General features: G+C 43.9%; 1 protein-coding gene across 1 annotated transcript in view; it reads left to right on the top strand.

Moving 5' to 3' along the window:
- LOC128349455 (2-hydroxyacylsphingosine 1-beta-galactosyltransferase-like) overlaps nt 1–22,908 on the top strand; it is a 63,002-nt gene that overhangs the window by 26,197 nt on the left and 13,897 nt on the right. The window contains exon 4 of the mRNA XM_053305763.1: nt 3,361–3,437. Within this exon, the coding sequence (XP_053161738.1) occupies nt 3,361–3,437 (77 nt within the window). The remainder of the gene's footprint in view (nt 1–3,360; nt 3,438–22,908) is intronic.

Raw genomic sequence — 22,908 nt, 5'->3', positions numbered from 1 at the left:
CTATGCTTCACCGTTCGTCCCCGCTCACGTTACCTGTGCTTTTCCAAAACACTTCCTCGGATGCAGAGCGAAGGTTGCATTGTTTGAATGATAGGAGGGCATTATCCTTCTAAGTCCAGAGGTCTGCTGAGTGAAGAAAAATTCCTTCCTTATTTGTTCTTTATGATGGGCCTCGTAAGGGTCTTCAAGTTTCGGCCCAATCCCTGTCTAGATGGGTAGTTTCCACAATTGAACTTTGCTGTCAGTTGGCTCATAAGCAGCTGCCTGCTACCATTAAGGTGCACTCAGCTAGGTCCATGGTGGCCTCTGTCGCCTTGGATTATGCAGTCCCATTGGACGCTATCTGCCAGGCTTTGCCCCACTCGTTTATCCATCACTAGTATTTTTAAGCCCGTTATAATAACGGGCGCTAGATTTTTTAATCCCCCTTTCTTCCTTCTTCCTTTCTCTTGCCCCACATTTTTTTCTTTTTTCTTTCTATTGCTCTTCATTTCTTTCCTTTCCTTCCTTTTCTTGCTCTCCTTTTCCCTCTCTCGGGGGGGGGGGGGCACCGCTTTACTTTAATCCCTTTCCTCCCTCTTTTCCCTTCCCTTCCCAGACGTCTTTCCCTTCCCTTCCCAGACGCGGCAGCAAGAGACCCGGCCAGCATGGCCGCCTGGTGTTGGCGGTCGTGTCTCCCTCGGACAGTTCTGGGCCTGCGCTTTGCGCAGGCCCAGAACGGCCCAGGGAGACAGGGACGCAGACGCCAACATTCCAAAGCCATGGACACTCACTTAGCCTTTTATTATATAGGATTATGCTACTGATGCCAGGGCATGGAATGAGGCTGTATTTGGCAGGAGTGTCCTGCAATCCATTTTCAGTTGTTGTACTTGTTTCTGAAATAAATACTTCTGGCAGTTTACAGATTGCTTCTGTTTCTTCCCTCCTCCTTGGGTGCTTGCTTGTTATGCACCCATTTGTGTAAAAGATAGAGTCCACGTCGAAGAACTACAGGTTGCTTACCTGTAACTTTGGTTCTTCTAGTGGTCACCTGTCCTTTTACACCCCCTCCTGTCCTCTCCGCAGGGTCTACTGAAGCTTGACTGCGTGACGAAGGGGATGAGGAGTGGCGCAGCTACATATTGTGGCTGGGGGCGGGGTTCCCGCCTGAAGCTTGTTAGAATTGAAGAACTGAGCTTGTTAGGTTCCAATGAGGTCTCTCGCAGACACATAGCCCATTTGTGTAGAAGGACGGATGACCACAAGAAGAACCAAAGTTACCGATAGTCCTATGAGTCCTGAGTCCTGTGGGAGTAGGGCGACATATAAATCTAACTAACTAAATAAATAAGCATCCTGTAGTTATTTTCTTTGCCATATCATTAGGCGAATTCTTCACAGCAGCTTATATTATCCTCTCTAATAAAACGCTTGGTGTCCGTCCGTGGACGGGCACCAAGTGTGTGTTCGTGCCTCCCTGCCCTGTTCTGCGCCTGCGCGAAGCGCAGGCACAGAACAGGGCAAGGGAGACATGAGGGCCGGCACCCGGTGGCCATCTTGGGCGGCCAGAAGCGGGCGCCCCGAAGAAGCCGGGAATGCGGGGAAGGAGGAGACTGGCCGAGGCGGTGGCGAAGCCGCCGCCTCGGCCAGAGGATGCAGCGCGGCCAAGGCGGCGGTGGAGCCGCGCCGCCGAAGCCGGGCGGGGGGAGGAGGTGACGGGGTAAGCCGGCCGAGGTGGCGGCAGAGCCGCCGCCGAGGCCTGGCACCGCCGCCGCAGCCAGGCGGCTGCGAGTCCTTGGGGCCCTTGCCCTTCCGGGGAGACAGGCCGGGAATGTGAGGCGGGGGCGGACCGGACCGGCAGCGGCGCCCCCAGAGTCTGCCCGGCCACCACCACCGCCACCGCCCACTCTCCCGCCCTCCCAGCTGCCCAAATACTCCTTCCCCGCTCCCCCCCCGCAAATGATTAAGGGCCAAAACGGCCCAGAAGAATGCCTCCGCGGCCGCCGCCATGGCCGCCAACCGCCCTCCCAGCTGGCCGAGACTTCCTTACCCAGAGCAGCCCGCGACAGTCGGGCGATCAAAAATCCATTTTTTGCGAAGAAGAGAGGAGCTCCGGAACAGAGCTCCTCTCTGTGCTAAGCCAATGCCCAAACTGCTGCTATGGACGCAAAGGACGCCTATTGCGTCCTTTGCGTCCATAGCAGCAGTTTGGGCATTGGCTTAGCACAGAGAGGAGCTCTGTTCCGGAGCTCCTCTCTTCTTCGCAAAAAATGGATTTTTGATCGCCCGACTGTCGCGGGCTGCTCTGGGTAAGGAAGTCTCGGCCAGCTGGGAGGGCGTGGGGGGGGGGGAGGCCAGAGGAAGTGGGGCGGGGGGGAACTCTCCCCTACTAGCGCCCGTTATCACAACGGGCCTGAAACACTAGTACAGTATAAGTGGACAGGTTTCAAAGAATTAGGTATGTCAAAGAATGAGGTATGTAGGCAATAAGTTTCCATCCCATGAAGAATAAAACTCTCACACAGCTTGAGAACGGGAGGGGTGTTTCTGTACTGTGGGCACCAGACAGTCCTACCAGAAGAATGATGTTGGAGTGGAGTGAACACTTGAGAAATGTGTGGGTCTCAGCTAAGAGAGGCAAAGAAGTGGGATGTATCTAGAAGGGCCTGAATATCCTCTTGGTTGGAATTTACAGGCCAAATCTTTGGTCGCAGGTCTCTGGTAAAATGTACAATGTATGTAGCATTTTAGGAGCAGAACTGCACATTTTAAAATTATTATTTATTTATTTGATTTATATACCACCCTTCCAAAAAACGATTCATTGCCTCATGTTGTGAAATTTTCTATTAAAAGAATTTTTCTTTTATACATTGCAGTTGTATAAAGACTGGCTTTATTCAGAGACTGCAAAAGACCGTCATGCAGGAGAGTGGCTCCTTAACCCTTTCCCCTTTGTGCTGCCCCCCACCCCACCCCCCAGCTGCTTCCATTTCTGCTGGCAGAGAGATCAATACTCCATATCTTTTTTCTGTCAGGAATAAAAAGCATCTGGGGAGGGTAATCTTCTGTAAGAAAATACCATGAGGGGAAATGGTTAAGAAGTCCCTCTCTCCTCATGGCAGTCTTGGGCCCAGCAACTATATTTTGTAAAAATAAAAAATAAAAATAAAAATAATTGCAGAACTGGAAGGAATAGGTCATTTACCCTAGGTGTTACCATACATTGTTGCATTAGCCCTCTATATTGCCAAACATTTTTGACTTCCCATCCACTTCCTCTGAGTCAGGTGTGAGGGAAAGAGGAAGAATTTCTTATTGTTTAAGTGATGGTTCCTTTGCATTCTTGTTCTTCTTCACCCCTCTTCCTGCTGACAGATACTCTGGTCAGAAGCCAGGTAACCTGGGCAAGAACACACTGATGATGGAATGGCTTCCTCAAAATGATCTGTTGGGTAAGTTGGAGGTAGCAGCCAAATGAGAGCAAATAATTGTCTGTCATGTCCCGAGGAAGGGAGGAAGCCATCCCCCTTGCCATCCAACTAAGTGCACAGCTGGGTGCTTTCCAGACTAGCTGCTCAACAGCAGCAAAATGTCTCCGTTCAGGCAAGTTGCACTGAAAACGTAAACAGAAGGGGGAGCAGTCTTGCAGAAACTAACAACCCGAAAAAACCAGCAGCTTCCTTACACCAGTTATACAACGTCCTAGCTCTATATTGCAGTGATTAAATTTGAGACAAGAAATTGGCAGTGTGAACGGCACCCTGCTGTCCATGTATGGACTGTGGTGTCACAATGCAGGAAGTGTGAAAGCACACTTCTGAGATCCAACGACCCCATAGCAGGGTCTAATCTGGAAAGCACCCTGAAACATCTGTTCCTATCCTGGATGGTTATTTTGTTTGTTTGCTCCCTCAGGGAAACGTGTTTCTGAGGGGCTGTGGTACTTGCTCTTCTTTTTAAATGTGAGCTACTCCTCCTTTCTTCTGGTGAGTGAGTCTGAAGGGGAGATTGCTGCTTTGGCATGTATTTAAAATCTATAGTGTTCTAAGTTCTACCACTAGCTCCCAACCCCCATGCACCACTTCTGATGAATTAATAGAACTTGCTAATGGGTGCCCTCATCTTTGCATGTATAGATACTGCCAAGAGAATACTTTGGAATTATCTTTCCCCCCTCCCCCAGATTCAGTCTGCCTCTTCCCTTTCAGCCTTTAAGAACTTATTGAAGATGTTTCTTTTCTGCTGAGCGTTTGCCCTTAAATCTCTCTCTCCCCACCCCCCTCTCTTTAAATTTTAAATCTCAGATGCTGTTCTTGTCTGTAGTCTTGTAATTATAAGCAGAACAAAACACATACATAATAAGAGCTGAGCAAACTGTCCTTCTACTGCTCTCATATACTGACTCTTTTCAGCTGGTTTCCACTTTCAAACCCCTTAAAGGAACAGTACATTCTTAAAACCACACACACCACATTTCTCTTCCTCTTAAATTAAAAGATAAAACACAAATTTACATATAACCCTTTGTCCATACAGATAAATGTCTTACACAAACTGACCACCTTTCAGCTCTACCTTCCTCTTGGTTCTGCTCATTTGCCCTTTGGACCTCTTTTATTTTAGATTGGAATCCAGACGCTGAATCAAAGTTATCAGGCACTGACTGTGAGCTACCACGCTCTTCCTTAATTACAGGGCCAAATGGGAAGCATCTCACACTCTTCCATCCAACAACTTATGAGTATACTGTCCCTTGCTTTCAATAACTTTACGAATAGATGTAAATCTATTCTTCCTTTTCCTTCTAATTCTTGTTTTTTTGACCCGTATATGTGAACCACATTTAAATTCTTGCATCTTAGCCCCCCAACACTGGTCGGCATATACTCTAGACTATTCTTGTCTTTCCCCCACCCTTCTCATATCCTGTTCTGAACAAATCTCTGGTCTTGATTTTACTATCCCAGCCACATTCAATTTAGTCTGCATCTCTCCCATGCAACAATTCTGCAAGTGAATTTTGTGTTATTGCATGATGTGTGGCTCTATATACCTGTAAAAATTCAGTAGTAAAGGTCTTCCATGTTTTCCCCTCTAGCCTTGCTGTTTGTCAACTGTCTTTCAAGGTTCTATTGAACCTCTCAATCTCTTCATTTGCTTAAGGATAATACACTGGTGTCCTCCTATGTATAATATTACATTCTGCTAGAAATATTTCAAATTCCAAAGAGATAAATTGAGCCCCATTATCGGAGACTATCTCTTTAGAGTTTCCTTCCCTACTGAAAACACTGGAGAGAAATAACTCAGCAGAAGTAGCTTGTGATGTAAATGCTACTTCAGGCCATTTACTATCAATTCAGGTAATCGCATATTGGCAATCCACAGGGGCCACATCCAAAGGACCTACTATATCAATGGCTACTTTCCCCAAGCAGCATCTGGGAGTGGCATAGGGTGTAATTGTATGTTACTGCTGTTTTATCATGCAACTGACAAATAACACATGATTTTATTGCTGCTTCTACTTGAGAATCCATACCTTGCCACCAATACAAATCCTGCAATCTTTGTTTGGTTTTCACCACTCCTTGATGAGTATCATGTGCCAATTGTGTAAACACTTGCTGTAATTCTTTTGGCACAAGCAGCCAGTATGCCACCCACAGCACATATTCATTCTCTACTGAAAGTTCATCCTGAGTCCTATAATGGCAGTAACACTGGGTCAATCTTCCTCTTATCCTTAGGCCACTTGCCAGCCATATATTCCTGCAACTTCTGTTGAACTGGACATACCATACATGCAGTTCGAAATTGTTCCTGGGTCACTGCAGTAAGTGCACTAGAGAGAACTGCAACTACCTCCTCATCACCCCCATCAGCCTATTCCTCTGAGGATGGCAATGGCAATTAAGATAAACAATCAACTGTCACATTTTGAATGAAACACTTTATTACAATCCTTGATCAGTTATATATACAAACAGATGAAGTAAATCATACACAATACACCAACATAGAAGCCTTATGTAACAACATCTAAAAAGAAGGACTAGAGATTAGCTGTTGACGGATCTGAACAGCACAAAATTTGGCAACCTTGTATGTTTCTTATCTGCCAGGAGGAGCATGGCATAAAATTCATCTGTCCGGCCGGGAAAGCGTGATAGCAAGGAAGAAATAAGACTGTACCGGCTATCATTAGAAAAAGGGCAAAACAACAGCACATGGTGGACAGATTGAGCCACAAGGGCATAACTGACTGGCCAGAGGGGTTTTCAAAAACTTTCCCGATAGGTCACATTTTGTATTCCTGGTCTATACTCTTATCTCATAAGTAAAAGAGAGCAATGTTACAGACCACCTAGCAATACAACTATTTGCTTGTCCCATTCCTTTTGTAGCCAATAATGCTGTTAGAGGCTTATGATCAGTACGTAACTTAAACACATGACCCCACAAACAAGTTCTCAATTTTTCAACAGCCCGCATACATGCAAGTGCTTCCTTTTCAATAGCTGAATATTTCTTTTAGCATTAGTAAGTGTTCTTGATGCAAATGCAGCGTTCTTCTCTACACTCCCCCTCATGTAATTGTGTATGAATAGCACCCAACCCATAGTCAGAGGCATCTGTTCTTACAATTGTAGGTAGCATAGAATCAAACAATGTCAATGCATGTTAACAATAAGCTGCTTCACATTCTCAAAATTTGTCTGTGCTGCTACTGTCCAATTCATACTTGTAGTTCTCCTTAACAGTTCTCGAAGGGGCTCCACCACAGATGCATATTTTGGAATAAATTTGGCATATCAAGAGGTAAGACCCAATCCAGAACACAGAGTCTGTATATCCATTGGGGAAGGAGCCTCCAGGATTGCTGCCACATGAACAAAATTAGACTTCAATCTGAAAACACAAAGGATTGATGGAGAGGACAAGGCAGAAGCAGGGAAACGTGCTCTCCCTTACTCTTCCCATGCATGCAAGTAGGATAATTCCCTTTCCTTCATGTGGTGTGCAGACAATGTACCCTTTTGTCTTGTTCCTCTGTTCAGTTACTAGTTCACCTCAGCCATCAGTCTGATTGCCATATGCACAGACAAGAAAATATCACTGTTAATCTCACTAGGAGGAGATGAAGCATTCTCACCTTTCCCTTGGGATGGGCCAGAGTATGAATAGCCCATTTCCTACATGTCAAGGTACACTTGTCAAACGTGCCCTGACACCTGTCATTAAATCTCTGCCTATGCAGTAGTCTTATTAATTTTTTGCCTATGCAGCAGTCACACCCACCCACCTTACTGAGAAGATTTTTCCCTTCATTGGCTAGGTACTGGAAGCTCAACCTCCTCCCTTAGCCAGCAGATCCTATCATATTAAGGAGTTCCCCCCACTCTCTCTGTCAGCTTTTTCATCCACCAGAGGCTGTCCCTAGTTGTATCATGGATATAAATGTAGATTTTAGAAGCTAGAATTATTCCATGGGTAGGTGATTTAGAGCTTTACTGGTTTGTTTTCTTTTTATGCCTTCTGTTGCTTCACCCTGACCTATTTGTAACCCCACTCTATATCTTGAATAGACTTCCATTGTTAGATATTCTTGGCTTGCCTGTGAGAATTCCTGAAAATATGCTGGGTTATCTGCACATTATCGGAACATCCCTTTATCAATATTCTGCTTTTAGAATATATGCATACGCTATCTCAGTAATTCTTACAAACAACCTGTAAAATAGTCAGTATTATTATCTCCATACAGTGCTGAGAAAAGGCTTGTGAATCCCAAGTAGAATACGGAGAATAGCACTGCAAGATCTTACCATGATACCCTTGTGTAATTGAAACCAGTCTTTCTTGATGCAATAAAAGGGCATGAATTAAACTATCATTAAACTATTCCTACTTGTTGTAGGGATTTGTTTATTCCCAATTTTCCCAACAGAAAGAACATGACTGTGGTTGTTGGATTGTGACCTAGTTGCTTGCCCACTGTCCAAAAGGAAACACACATTCCAGAAATGAGGATAATCCCTTTTACATTGAACTACATTAGTAATAATTTAGCAGAGCACATTTTAGCAGAAGCAAATAAAACATATATGAAAACACTAAACATACTAAGAAAAGATTAGAATCCCAGATATTGAACATACTATAAGGTCTCTCAACACCTGTTGATTCAGTCTGCAGATCAATCTCAGTAAGGTGGTAATAATAATAATAATAATAGGAAGAGAAAAGAGGCCTTGAAGAATATATCAAGGACAATGAAGAAGATGCACTTCAAATGGTCAAGAACGAGAAACTATTCAACACCAATGAAACAAAGCAGGCCTACAAGAAAGAACAAGTCAAGAACCGAGCAGAAAGATGGAGAAATAAGCCCCTGCATGGTCAATATTTGCACAATATAACTGGAAAATCAGACATCACCAAGACCTGGCAATGGCTTAAGAATGGCAACTTGAAGAAAGAAACAGAAGGTTTAATACTGGCTGCACAAGAACAGGCACTAAGAACAAATGCAATAAGAGCAAAAGTCGAAAAATCCACCACAAACAGCAAGTGCCGCCTTTGTAAAGAAGCAGATTAAACAGTGGACCACCTAATCAGCTGTTGTAAAAAGATCGCACAGACTGACTACAAACAAAGGCATGACAAGGTAGCAGGGATGATACACTGGAACATCTGCAAAAAATACAAGCTACCTGTAGCCAAACATTGGTGGGACCATAAAATTGAAAAAGTGGTAGAAAATGAAGATGTTATGGGAGATATTATGGGACTTCCGACTCAAACAGACAAACATCTGCCACACAATACACCAGATATAACTACAGTCGAGAAGAAAGAAAAACAAGTCAAAATAATCGACATAGCAATACCAGGGGATAGCAGAATAGAAGAAAAAGAAATAGAAAAAATAAGAAAATACAAAGATCTACAAATTGAAATTGAAAGGCTGTGGCAGAAAAAGACCAAAATCATCCCAGTGGTAATTGGCGCCCTGGGTGCAGTCCCAAAAGACCTTGAAGAGCACCTCAACACCATAGGGGCCACAGAAATCACCATCAGCCAATTACAAAAAGCAGCCTATATTTTGCGACGATATCTATAATAACCAACAGTATTGATGATAAAATTCAGCCATCCCAGGTCCTAGGGAAGGACTCGATGTCTGGATAAAACAAACCAGTCAATAACACCTGTCTGACTGTGTAAACAAGATGATGATGATGATGATGATGATGATAATAATAATAATAATAATAATAATAATAATAATAATAATAAAAAATAAAAACAATAAAAATATGGCAAAAATAAAAATTTTAAAAAGGCAAAAACAACAAATGCTTTCAAAGGAATCAAGAGGAAAATTAAGGATTTTTGGCTAGAGCTTAATACTCAGACCTAGCCACCTAATGGCACAGTGGAAAAATAACTTGCCTAGGGAGCAAGAGGTTGCTGGTTGCCAAGAGAGCAAGAGGTTCCCAGACTATGGGAAACACCTATATTGGGCAGCAGCAATATAGGAAGATGCTAAAAGGCATCATCTCGTATTGCACGAGCGATGGCAATGATAAAAACTCCTGTATTCTACCAAAGAAAAACCACAGGGCTCTGTGGTCACCAGGAGTCAACACCAACTCGATGGCACAACTTTTAATGATCAGAGCCAAAGGAGAAATTCAAATTATTCAATGAAAATAGTGGACAAAAAGCAGATTGTCAGAAGAACCCCAATTCACATGAAATTTATAAAATGGGAAAGGAGTTTCTCAAAAAGTAGAGGCTCTTCTACTTGAAGATAGATGAGAAATTCCAAAAAGAAGCAAGTGCTTCAAAGAAAGAGGGTTCTTCCTCATTAGGTAAAACAAATCTCCAAGGAGGGAGATAATCCAAGAAAGAAAGAAAGAAAGAAAGAAAGAAAGAAAGAAAGAAAGAAAGAAAGAAAGAAAGAAAGAAAAAGAATTGCATCTAATCTCTCAATGACTGACACTTTTATGTTCTCTAATTTATGACAAAGAAAGTTTTGTGCCTGCCAATAAAATGGTTTGGGATGTGTGGTAGACCCTGATAGGCTACTTTAAAGAACAAAAGACCTCCCATTATTAATTAGGAAGATGTCATACAGAATAATTATAAATCTCAACACTTTGCAAATTTAAATTGAGAATACAATTATATCAGCATCAAATGATCAGTGTCAGACAGATTATGTCTGGTTTTTAAGGTTCTTCCCCCATAAATGGTCTGCATAGATGTAATAGAAAATATTCACTTGACTTAGTAAAACCAGACTAACTTCTCCATTTTGGGAACAAATGTCCTGCCAAAATGTCTGACAAATGAAATCTTAAAAATAATCTGCCCAGCTACTGATCCGTATGAACTTTATAGTTAGAAAGTTCCAAATGAACTCCTGGACAGAAATGTAAATTAAAAGCATAAATAACCCCCTTTTATTGGATTACCAATAAAGTATTTGCAGATATTGTAAATACTGGAATACCAACAAGCATCAAAGCATATTTTCACTATGGGTGTATTAAAAAATCAAATCAGTGCCCTAATGAAACTGCAAGACAGCCGCTACTTATCCTTTCCTGCTTCTCCTTTTCTTCGTGGTCAGCCAGACAGCTGGTACAGCAGAACATGATAAACAAAGTGCTTTTCAAAATAATTTGGTAGCCTGTCAGTAGGGATATGCATGAACTGGCACTCAGCTGGTGTGGCAGGGGTTACCTTTTAAGGAGCAGGGAGGGTGCTCATCCTACCCCCAGTAGTATTTTCCCCACCAGCATTGTCTGAGTGCTGGTCTTGTGGTAGCAAGCCTGACTTGTCCCCTTATAGCTAAGCAGGGTCCACCCTGGCTGCATATGAATGGGAGACTAGAAGTGTGAGCACTGTAAGATATTCCCCTCAGGGGATGAAGCCGCTCTGGGAAGAGCATCTAGGTTTCAAGTTCCCTCCCTGGCATCTCCAAAATAGGGCTGAGAGAGATTCCTGCCTGCAACCTTGGAGAAGCTGCTGCCAGTCTGTGAAGACAATACTGGGCTAGATAGACCAATGGTCTGACTCAGTATATGGCAGCTTCCTATGTTCCTATGTCTGCAAAACTGCTGGTGCGGAGCAGCTGTGTACCTCCTTGCGGCCCTGGTCAGCATCAAACTGGAAATGGCCGGTGCACGTGCACACACCTCTCTCTCTCTCTCTCTCTCCCCCAATCCGACACTGACTGGGGTGGCATGGAGGTACGCTGCCTCCCCTCACCAGTGGTTTTTCAGGCAGTGCTGGCAGGGGAAACACAACCGGGGGGTGGGATGAGCACCCTCCCTGCTCTTTAAAGGTAACTCCCCGCCACCACTGAACCAGCCCAATCTCTGGACCTCTGAACCGGTTTGGCGGTCCGGAGAGGACCGCCGAACCAATTTGTGCACATCCCTACCTGTCAGCAGTCTGACTCAAAAGGGTCATTGCTGAATTTTTTAAAATTAAAAGTATAGGAGACCCACACACACACTTCTCTCCATAATGAACATGAATACTTAATTACAAATGATAAAAGTATCATACTGCATAAAAGATTCCTTCATATAAAATACAATTACATCATCAGATCTGATTAACCTATAGTTCTAAATAGAAAACAGAAAGGTTCAACAAAAAGTTAACAGCAAGTTTCAGTTCCATGTTCTCATGGGTTTCAGTGTTGGTACATTATATTTTCATAGCGCTGACTGCAAGTATTACATAGGCAACCAAAATTCCAAAATAGTCAAGCAGAAAACAATTTCTTGGTCACAGATGAACCAGGATTTGATAGCTTCAGTGTAAGGCCTGATCCATTAAAAATGCAATTAAACATTGAGATACAATAAAAGACAATGAGTATTTAACAATATATTTCAGAAAATATATAGTTTCAGAAAATATAGCCAATATATGTTAATACATTGATGTAATGTTTAGTGTGATTATTTTCACCTTCTATGCTCACTAGGTTGGCTGTGTATTCAATTACTTGTGTTGAATTCTGAAACTATACAAAACATATAAAGATTGTTTTCAGTTGATTCAGTAAAAAAAAAATCAATTGAAAATATAAACTCTATGTGTTTTGTATAGTTTCAGAATTCAACACAGGTAATTGAACATGCAGCAATCTATTGTGCTCTTGAAAAGGTATATGGGGGGGGGGAATCAGATTTGGCTGGCTATGTTGACACAGGAAATCTGTTCCCCACCCCCACTATATACCCTTTCAAGAGAGGTGGGGCAAGATGGCGAAGGACTAACAGCCTATGTTCCCAGCTCCTGCCTTTGCCTGGACATTTCTCCATCCCAGGCATACCATCCAAGGGGCTGACCACATCCAGGGGGAGGAAAAGATTGCAGAAAAGTCCCATCAGCAAGAGCCCCTCTGATGAAAAACGGGGAGAGAGAGGAAGAAGAAACAGCTAAGGATTGAAAACTTCCTCCCCCCAACTGAGGCAGTGCTGGGAACTTCGTTTGCCATGAGTACCAAAAACAGATTTGCAGCCCTGGCCACGGCCCCCACCAGCATACCGGCTCCCCGGGAGACTGATAGCAATCCATCAACTTCAAAATTGTCTCACTAAAGAGAGGGAGAGGGAAATTCCTCAAGACAGAACTCCCACAACCCTAATGCCGGCCAAGCACCTCATCCTCAGCCTGACCTTATCACCCAACAGCTGAGTGACACATGCTTAATCTCTGCCAAAAGTCTAATTCTGATATTAGGGCATTTAAATCAAATTGGGGGGCAAATAGAGACCTTAACTCAGGCTTTTGCCAAACTTTCAGCTAAGTCCCAGCAAGGGGTTAACAACTCTGAGGACGTCATTACAGCCCTCCCTTCTTCCTTGGCATCTGAAATTCCTTACCAAGTACACCCTGAGATAGATGGCTATAACAAGGAAAAGGTGCAAAGAATCCTGCAAGATAACCAGATTCTAATCCGCCTTCCCAGAAAGGACACCTATTTATGGGCAAATAAGAAAAGGATTCTTACCTCCCTTTCAGAACTTCTGAACTATCAGGTCTCCCCCTCAGAAATTGAGAACTTTCATTTTCTGCCGTCCCAACTGCCCAGAGACAAAACCGCCCAGAGACGAAAGTTTGGGCGGTATAGAAGTTAAACAAACAAACAAACAAAGAAACAAAGAAACTGGATTACAAAAGGCTATTTATAGACTTTAAAACAGCAAGTGTGTCTACTCATTTCTTTCAGCACAGCGTCTGAGAACATTTAATATCATCTCCCAACATGTATTCAAAGATCTCGGCTCCAGAGTTTTAATTAATGACCTCATTAATGTCAATCGCATGAGCTATACCATCGCCTCGTCAACTGGGGTCCGGAATGTAAGAACAAGGTCACATTATCATCACAGGCTTGCTGGTCATGATAAGCCGCAGGCAACCCTCTTTAGTGAGATGGCTGACTGCCAACCCTGTAGACAAGATTAATAGGGGTGTGCACGGAACCGCAGAGCTGCGGTCCGGCACTGTGGGGTGGGTTCCTTTAAGAGCGGGGGAGGGTTTACTTACACCTCCCGTCGCTTTGCCCCCTCCAGCGCTCGTATTGTAAACATTGGGGCGGCAGGATACCTCCCTGCCGCCCCTTCTTGCTCTTCAATGCAAAAGGCTCCGACAAGACGCTGCGCACGAGCTTCACGTCTCCCCGACGTGCGTGATGATGCTATCTCCAGATCCACACTTTGATAGTGTCACTGCCCTCCTTGTCCCAGACATACTGCTCATGCCTCGAAGCTCCCAGGCCCCCACTGCAGTGCCCTCTTCTGATGTCGAGGAAATGGCTTTGGGGACAAAGGCAACCCAAGAGATGGAAGGGCAGCCCCTCCTAGTGACATCCTCACTCACAGAGACATCACAACACCCCTCTGCTGATGCAGGAGAAGCGTCACCCATTGTGACTGAGCGGGGATCTGACTTGCCCTCGACCAGAGCGGTTCAACTAAACATCGTGGGAGCTTTAGTCAGCCCCCAAGGTCCAATGTGTATCCAGGCCCCTACTGGTGTCTTTCCAGATACAGGCTCCCAGACCAACCTAGAAGTCTCAGAAGACATCCCTACACTGGATGTAAGGCCTGATCCTTCCTCTGATGGTGCTGAGCTGAACCCCCAAGATTATTCACCAGAGGCTGGGAACACGTTGATCTCTCCTACCACCCTGCTTGGGCTGGATCCAGGCCAGCTGGTCGAAAGGACAGAAGAGACAGTGAGCGCTCAAGAACTTGATAGCGCACCTCCAGATACTCAATGCTATCCAGCAGAACAGCTTAAAATTGGGTTCCTAACTCGGAATGTTAATGGCTAGTATGCCTCTATTTCAGACCCCTCCTTTAGAGACTATTTAGCCTGCCAGGATATTATATCGATTCAGGAATCCTGGGCTACCGGGGATCTATTACTCAATGGCTTCCACTCACATACCTTTGGAGCTGTTCCCGGGGCAGGCCGTGGCAGACTCAAAGGAGGACTGGCCGTACTTATTGCTACCTCCCTGCGCGCATCCTCAAGACTGCTCCCATCGATCAAGCAATACACGATGGCCGTCCTGGTTCAATTCAGCTGATGTGAATTGCTGATAATCAACATTTACCTCCCTCTCCAACATAGGAAATTACAGGTCAAAACGTTGTGGATTGAACTTGAAAATTATGTAACAGATTTCATCCACTCCAGTCCCAATGCATATGTGGTACTGGGTGGTGATTTCAATGCTAGGATGGACCCAGATGACCACACCTTATACTCCCAACAAAGGGCCTATTTACCCAGCCCCGTGGCAGATGGGCTCCTTCTTATCTGTCTCTCTAAGGATCAAAAGTCAAATTATGTGGGTATCCACTTGAGCCAAATGGCCACAAGACTTGACCTTTCCATTCTGAACAGCTCATTTGAAAAAGACCACCCTGCTGAGTTTACTTATCTTGCTGGCACTAGAATGAGCCTGATTGATTATTTCATTACATCAGGGAACCTGCTTCCTCTAGTGAAGGGATTGGAGGTTGTTCCTAAATTTGATAGTGACCATCTCCCTATCTTGCTACTTCTAAAACCACTCATCCATCAGTCACACATTGAGAATTATTACAATTCCTCCATATCTTCAGCGGAGGGAACATATTACCGCTCAAAATGGTCACCACGGCTGGATCAAGTGCTATGAGAGCTACTTGCCTGTGATCTTTTGCAGTCTATCCACTCACCTTTACTAAACAATGATCCTACCTCTACACCTCTGGTGTCTTACAAAGCACTAGTTCAGGAACTACAGCAGTTCCTCTCTCGTAGGAACCGTGAGCATCATGTCCTGAACCAACCGCCTTCCAAGCAGTGGTTTAAGAACTATGTGAACACCAAAAAAAGCCCTCACCAATACCTATCAAGTCTACAAATCCAGCTCTGGTTTGAGGGCAGCACAGAATCTTCTTTAGCAGAAAAAGCAGTATAAACTTGTGCTGGCACACAAGAAAAAAGAGGCCATGAAAGAGGCCTGGACAGGATTAATCCAGGCCTCTAGATCCAGGGACTCGGCCACATTTTGGCATCTCACAAAGTCTTCTCCCAGCTATGGGCCAAATCTGTCACATTCATCCAGGGACCTGGGAGAAATACTTTTATGACTTATACAAAGATCCCACCACCACATGCAGAGATTCCCCTAGTGCCATTGAGGACACTCCGGCATGGGCTCCGGTGTCAACCTCAGAGATTCAGTCTTGTTGCCCAGTTGAAGCCGAGAAAGGCTCCAGGTGAGGACCTCATTCCATCGGAGGCTGTTAAGAACAATCTGGACCGGTAGGCCCCTATCTTGGCATTGCTTTTAACCTTCATCAACACGAATGGCCAAATCCCCAAGGATTGCGGCGGGGGGGGGAGCAATTATTGTCCCCATCTTTAAAAAGGGCAAGAGGGATGATCCTGCCAATTATCAGTTATCAGTCTACTCAATACCGTCAGTAAACTTTATGCAAGACATCTTTATGGGAAAGTTAGGGATTGGTTGGAACAGGAAAAGCTCCTTGCCGGGAACAAGCAGGCTTTAGAGAGGGGCGCTCCACCATCGATCAATGCCTAATTCTACAGCACCTCATTGGGAAATACTTCTCCTGTAGGGCGACTTCTCTATATGCTGCCTTTATTGATCTCAAGGCAGCATTTGACTCCATCTCACGTGTCAAATTATTGGAGAAGCTGGAGGCCTCCACCATTAACTGGCGCCTGCTATATCTCATTCGAACTCTGCACCTAGACACTTCACTCAAGGTGTGATGTAGTCTACAAGGTCACGTTACAAGTCTTGTTCTAACACAGAAGGGCGTCAAGCAAGGATGCATCTTGGCCCCGCTCCTATTCAATTTCTATATCAACTCAACGGTGGCCCAGCTCAGAAATACTGATTTTCACCCTCCAAAGCTCCAAAGGGAGACATATAGCCACCCTACTATACGCGGATGACGCAGCCATCCTTTCAAGGACTCCCATTGGCCTTAGAAGAGCATTGAGGGCCCTGATGCTGCACTGTAATGAAGATTGTCTGGAAATCAATTATCACAAAACTAAAATCATGGCCTTAGCTAGGAGGCCCAAGATCCACTCGTGGAGGATTGAGGGACACAAGATCGAACAAGTGGCTCATTTTAAGTACCTGGGCGTAGTCTTTCATTCCGGGGGCTCTAGAAAAGCCCATGGAGAACATGTGGCCTTAAATGCACAGAGAAGCTCCTCCACCATCCTTCAATTTATGCGTACAAGAGGAGGCCACTACTTTCCCGCAGCTCTCAAACTGTTTCAAGCCAAGTCATTAGCTCAACGACTCTGTGGCGCTCAACTGGGCACTTTTCCCAATATTGTGACCCTCAAACATGTACAATCCATGTTCCTGAGGGCAGTGCTCCATGTACCAAGATGTGTCTCCAATGCCACCCTACACCTGGAGACAGGCCAGATCAAGATTGAGGCCAGGATGTGGATGGCCACTCTCTCCTATTGGCTTAGACTATCCTTTTGCCCAATTGGTCTTGCCCCTCTAACCCTGCATGATGATTATCAATCTAGTTGGACTCAGGCAATTGAGGTGAAATTAGCTTCCCCGGGCCTCTCCCCACTGTTCCTGCTCAACATGGGCCATGATCAGGCAAAAGCAATTATTAAGCAGCGCATTACACACATTGAGCACCAAACGGACCTCAGTAGTGTCTCAAAATTTTGTATCAGTGAGGAGCTTAGATATACTGCCTCTCCTGCAGCATATCTCACTCATTTGGAGGTCCCAAACCACAGAATGGCATTCACTTTGGCTCACTGCCATGGTCTCCCCTCAGCAGTGCTAGAAGGCCATTACAGAAAGATCCCACTTGCAGAGCGATTATGTCCCTGTGGCTCAGAACAGATCGAAACTATTGAGCATGTCCTTCTATACTGCCTGTTCTATAGAGAGATTCGTGTCGCCCTTATTCTTCCATTGCTAAGCAAGTTCCTGGGATGTTCGAGACAATTCTACAGTTTTCTGTTGCTTTCTGACTCTAACCCTTCCATTACACATAGCGTTGCCAAGTTCTGTGTGGCTGCGATTGGCATCCGTCGAAGGATGATAGGCTGTGAGCCCCCTTAATCCAATTCTTGATGACTCTAGATTGATCTTGCACTTGCCCATGCCTCCATGCCTATTATTTTATTGCATTGTACTGCATTTTTATTGCATCTTACTACATTTCATTGTTTTCCTCCCCACCCCCTTATTGCTTTTTATAATTTTGAATCTGGACTTTTCCAATTTTATACTCCCCTTTTTATTTTTTCTGGGCATTTCTATAATAGAAACTGTACCATTATATTATCATTATTTTATCTCTTTTAGCTTTAGTAATTTTAGGTTTTTAGTTTATTTAGTTTTAACGAGTATATTCTATCTATTTTACTTTTTGAACTGCAGTCATTCGTAGTTTTAGCCTTTTGATGATATGTACTAAAATGTATTTTAACTTGCCTTTTAAAATTGCAATCATCCTTAATTTTAGATTTGTCAAGTTATGTACATCATGTCATCATAACATCAAATAACATGTAATTTTTAACCTGTATCAATTTTATGCTGGTCTCTGACCGTAATAAAGGATTGATTGATACCCTTTCAAGAGCTCACCGAAATGACAAATCCCCAGCCCCATTGTCACAAGGCTTGTTTTAATCTCAGTACTCCAATAGGAGTTTCTTGAGACACAATAATGTACAAAATGGGAATTGTTCACTCACACACAGTCTAAATTCAGGATCAGTGTGTGAGTGAACCCCTAATGTCCTTAGCACAATTAATGGGCTAATCACAATCAGGTGCCTAACTAAACTAGGTAACAAGTAAACCACCCTGCAGAGAAATACTGCATGACTGAGTTTGGGCAACATGTCCTATAAAAAGGTCCTAAAGGCCCCGAGTTAGGTCTGCACCATGACAGTCAGTGGGAACTCGACATTTCACAATCAAAAGAAATTCCAGAGAGCCTATTTATTTATTTATTATTTATATAATTAAAATATTTATACCCCGACCATCCAGTACACTACTGCTCAGGGCGGCTCAAAACAATACGATAGATATAATATACAATAAAAGTTTAAAAATTAACCAAATTAAGTAAACAAGTTAAAAGTCAGATTAAAAACCACATTTAGTATTAAGTTTCAAATTTAAAGTTATTTTAAAAGCTAAAAATTGAGAATCATAAAGACTAAAAGCTAAAGAACCTACCAGATATAACCAAAAATGGAGCATTGAAAAGCCTCTTTAAAAAGATTTGGTTTTAGTTGTTTTTCACTGAGGGAGGGAGCATGGCAAAGCTCTTCAGGGAGGGAGTTCCAAAGCTGAGGGGCCACAATAGAAAAGGCCCTGTCTCTAGTCCCTGCCAACAGGATCACTGTTAGTGGTGGGGCCATGAGCAGAGCCTGAGATGATGAATAGAGGGCCCTGGAAGGTCATATGGGCAAATGCAGTCCAACGGTTACCCCAGCCCCAAGCTGTGTAGAGCTTTAAAGGTCAAGACCAGCACCTTGATTCTAGCTCAGAAGCGGACAGGTAACCAATGAAGCCGCCCACAAGCATCCTTGCAGCAGCATTCTGGACCAGCTGAAGCTTCCGAACTGTCTTCAAGTGCAGCCCCACATAGAACGCATTGCAGTCGTCCAATCTGGATGTTACCAACACATGAGTGATTTAGGTCAGGTCCGACTTCTCCAAGTAGAGTCTCAACCTACAGAAAAGAGTGGTTGATGCTCATTTGCCTGGACAGGTTACAAGGCCATCTCTAAGCATTTCTAAGCTCCATCAATACACTCTCAGACAAATGGAAAAAGTTGAAGACTACAGTGACTCTACCCAGGAGTGGTCGTCCTGCCAAGATCACCCCAAGGGCAATCCAGAAAATCATCCACGAAGTCGCAAAGAACCCCAGACTAACATGTAAAGATCTGCAGGCCTCTCTCACTGTGGCTGATGTGAGGTGTTACCAGAACTGCCCAGGACTGATGGCTAGACACACCAACTATACTTTTGGCTTAAAGTGGGTATATTAGCTGGGCTTGGGGAGCAGTTCAGCTTCAGTATCAACTTAAGCAAGTCTTGGAGTACTGGAAAAGATGAAGAGGCAGAAATACGGCTTAAATCACTTTGCTGAGGGTACAAGAAGACAAGTTTGGTTAGGCATTGAAATAAATCTTGGCTAATATTCTGAGAGTCTTGCTGAAAATAATTTAGCTGAAGTCCTAATTGAGAGTCAATCTGTTTGGCTAGGGTTCTAAACCAGAGCCTGGCTTAAGGCTTGCCATGAAAAGTGCCTGGGAGCAGAGACAGAGGAGGGAGAAAAGCAGCGAAGAGGCTTAAAAGAACAAGGTGTTCATTTACCTATATGTCCTAATAAGTTAGTGCATTTGTTGTACTTCAGACGGAGAGGACTTCTTGTGAGTAAGAAGCAGAGGAAAAGAAGAGCAAGGAACGAAGGGCTGCAGGTCATGTGTCTGAGAGTGTAATCCAAGGAGACTGAGTCTACATGATGTGAAGACTCTGAGGCCATGTGGCTTGGATAGGGCAGATATACTCAAAATCATCCCCTGAGGCTTGAACTGAGTCAGTCAAGGGGGCTTATCCTTCCCTGTAGGGTAAGGAATTATTGCAAAACAAAGACGTCCATTGCTGGACTGAGTAACTTTGAGTGGATCTTGACCCACAAAAGGCAAGAGTGCAACTATGTAAATGTGCTAAGTGTGGTGAATAGAGCTACATTTGGTTACCTACCTCAAAACTAGGATGTGCTCAGACGCAGTATTATGCGCCTAAATAATTTTATGGGCCACTTCTCCATCGAGTCCTTGCCAGACAATTTGTAATTTATACTGGGCTTGGAATGTGCCATCTATCTATGTGCCCCTGAAGGGTGCTTTCCTTGCATCTCTTGAGGCGAGGAACATAGGAAACTGCCATATACTGAGTCAGACCATTGGTCTATCTCACTGAGTATTGTCTTCACAGACTGGCAGCGGCTTCTCCAAATTCCTCCCTGGAATTCCTTCCTGAACCTTTGAAAAAATGTCTGCATGTACATGCTGATACTTCTCTGCAAAAGAAAGGGGCTGGCGTGTCCCATTTTGATTATTTTTATATTCTAAGCTGCAGGCACTTGCCTAACTCTTGCCTGTGCCAGCGACCAGCTGTGAGTCTTACCAGACTAGGGCAGGGTGAAAAGTTGACTGGTCATGAGCCCGTGATCCAGTGCTACTCAGACATTGAATAGAGTGGTACTCTCTGGGCTACCCTGAAACAGAGCTGACTGGCAACAGAGGGCTCATGCATCACCCACCAGAAAGAAATTGAATGGGAATTGTGTTAATAGGAGGATAGCTAGGAAGAAACCACTGCTCTCTAAAAAGAACTTTGCTTCCTGGCTCAGGTTTTCTAAAGAGCATCTGGATGACCCACAAGGCTTCTAGAATAATGTTCTCTGGACAGATTAATCAAAAAAATGAACTTCACAATCACAAACATTTTGCTTAGCAAAAATGAAACACTGCCTTCCAAAGTAAGAACCACATCCCGACTGTCAAGCATGGTGTTGGAAGCATTGTGGTTTGGGGCTGCTTTGCTGCATCAGGATCTGGATGGTTAGCCATCACTGAAAAATTCAGCTGCATATCAGAAAATTCTAGAGGACAATGTTAGGACATCTGTCTGCAAGCTGAAGCTTAGTTGAAAGTGGGTCATACAGCAAGACAGTGACCCAAAACATTAAAGCAATTAAAATGGCTGAAGAAGAAGAGATTTCATGTTCTGGAGTGGGCAAGTCAAAGTCCCAACCTAAACCCTATTGAAAAGTTGTGGCAAGATCTGAAGCAAGGAAGCCCTTGCAATGGGCTTCATGTAAGGAAGCCCTCAAATGTCACTGAAGTGAAACAGTTTGTATGAAAGAATGGGCCAGGATTCCTCCAAGTCAATGTGAGATCATTGATCATGAGTTACAGGAAATGTTTAGTTGCAGTTATTGCTGCTGAAGGAGGTACCACAGCTACTGAATGAAGGGTTCACGTACTTTTTCACACAGAGATGTTTGTTGTTGAATCTTTCTGTTGGGTAACTATTCAAAATGTGGGTGGCCCTTGTTATTCATGGGGGTTCCATCCTCACCTATAGGTGCAAACATGGAAACCACGAATAATGGAACCTTACCCCTATAGGAATCTAGGGGTTAGATTCTTAGCAAATAAAAGGAGATGCAAAAAAGAAAAAAAGAAAAAAAAGCAAGGGAGGCAGAAATGACAAGAAAATCACAGTACTTTATTCTCCAGGTGTCCAGCTCTCCAGCAATGCCTCCCAAACTCTGAAAAAAGTCAAATTTGGATGAATATTCACCATTTTTTAAAAAAGAGAACAACAAAATGGCTCTCCACTGTAAAATGGTGGCCGTGAATGACATCAAAAGCCATTTCCAGGATACTTCCAGCCACTCAAGACCTCAGATAAGCAAATTTCCCCTACTTTCCTACCCATGGATGAAGAAACCCAACCTAAAACTATACACGAAACTGCGATCCGCAAGTCCACGGATAATGAGGGCTACCTGTATATCCTTTTTGCCTGAGTTACTTATTCAGTGGGGTTGCCTCTATCTCTTATCAGGTTTAGCTTAGGATTTAATCCTGTTAACAAGAATTGAGCTAATATATGTCCTTAAAACAGTGGTGCATATGCTGGTAACCTCCAAGCTCAACTACTGTAATGCACTCTGCATGGGGCTGCCTTTGTACATAGTCCAGAAACTACAATGGGTACAGAATGCAGTAGCCAGACTGGTCTCTGGGATAACCCGCAGAGACCATATAGAATTGTACTGGCTGTCAATATGTTTCCGAGTGAAATACAAAATGCTGGTTATTACCTATAAAGCCCTCAGTGACTTGGGACCAGGGTACTTAAAAGAGTGCTTTCTCTATCATGAACCTTGCTGCCCATTCAAGCCCTCTGGGGAGGTCTGGTTACGGTTGCCACTGGCTCATTTGGTGGCGCCTCGGAACCGGGCCTTCTCTGTGGCTGCCCCAGGGCTTTGGAATATGTTTCCTATCAAAATAAGAGCATCTCTATCTCTGATTGCTTTTAGGAAGACCCTCAAGACACACTGGTTTTCTCAGGCTTTTAAATGAAATTAATTTTAAACTGTTTGTTTTTATTCTATGAAATTGTCTTAATTTTTTTTATTCTGTTAAATTGTTTTGTTTTTACTCCATTTTATGTTTATTGTTTTAAATTGTGTACACTGTGTAGAGACACACATATCAGGCGGTGTGTGTGTGTAACATAGGGAGCTGCCTTATACT

Source organism: Hemicordylus capensis, chromosome 3 (genome assembly GCF_027244095.1).
Source record: "Hemicordylus capensis ecotype Gifberg chromosome 3, rHemCap1.1.pri, whole genome shotgun sequence".
Classification (NCBI taxonomy): Eukaryota; Metazoa; Chordata; class Lepidosauria; order Squamata; family Cordylidae; genus Hemicordylus; species Hemicordylus capensis.
This window is presented reverse-complemented; position numbering and strand designations above follow the sequence as displayed.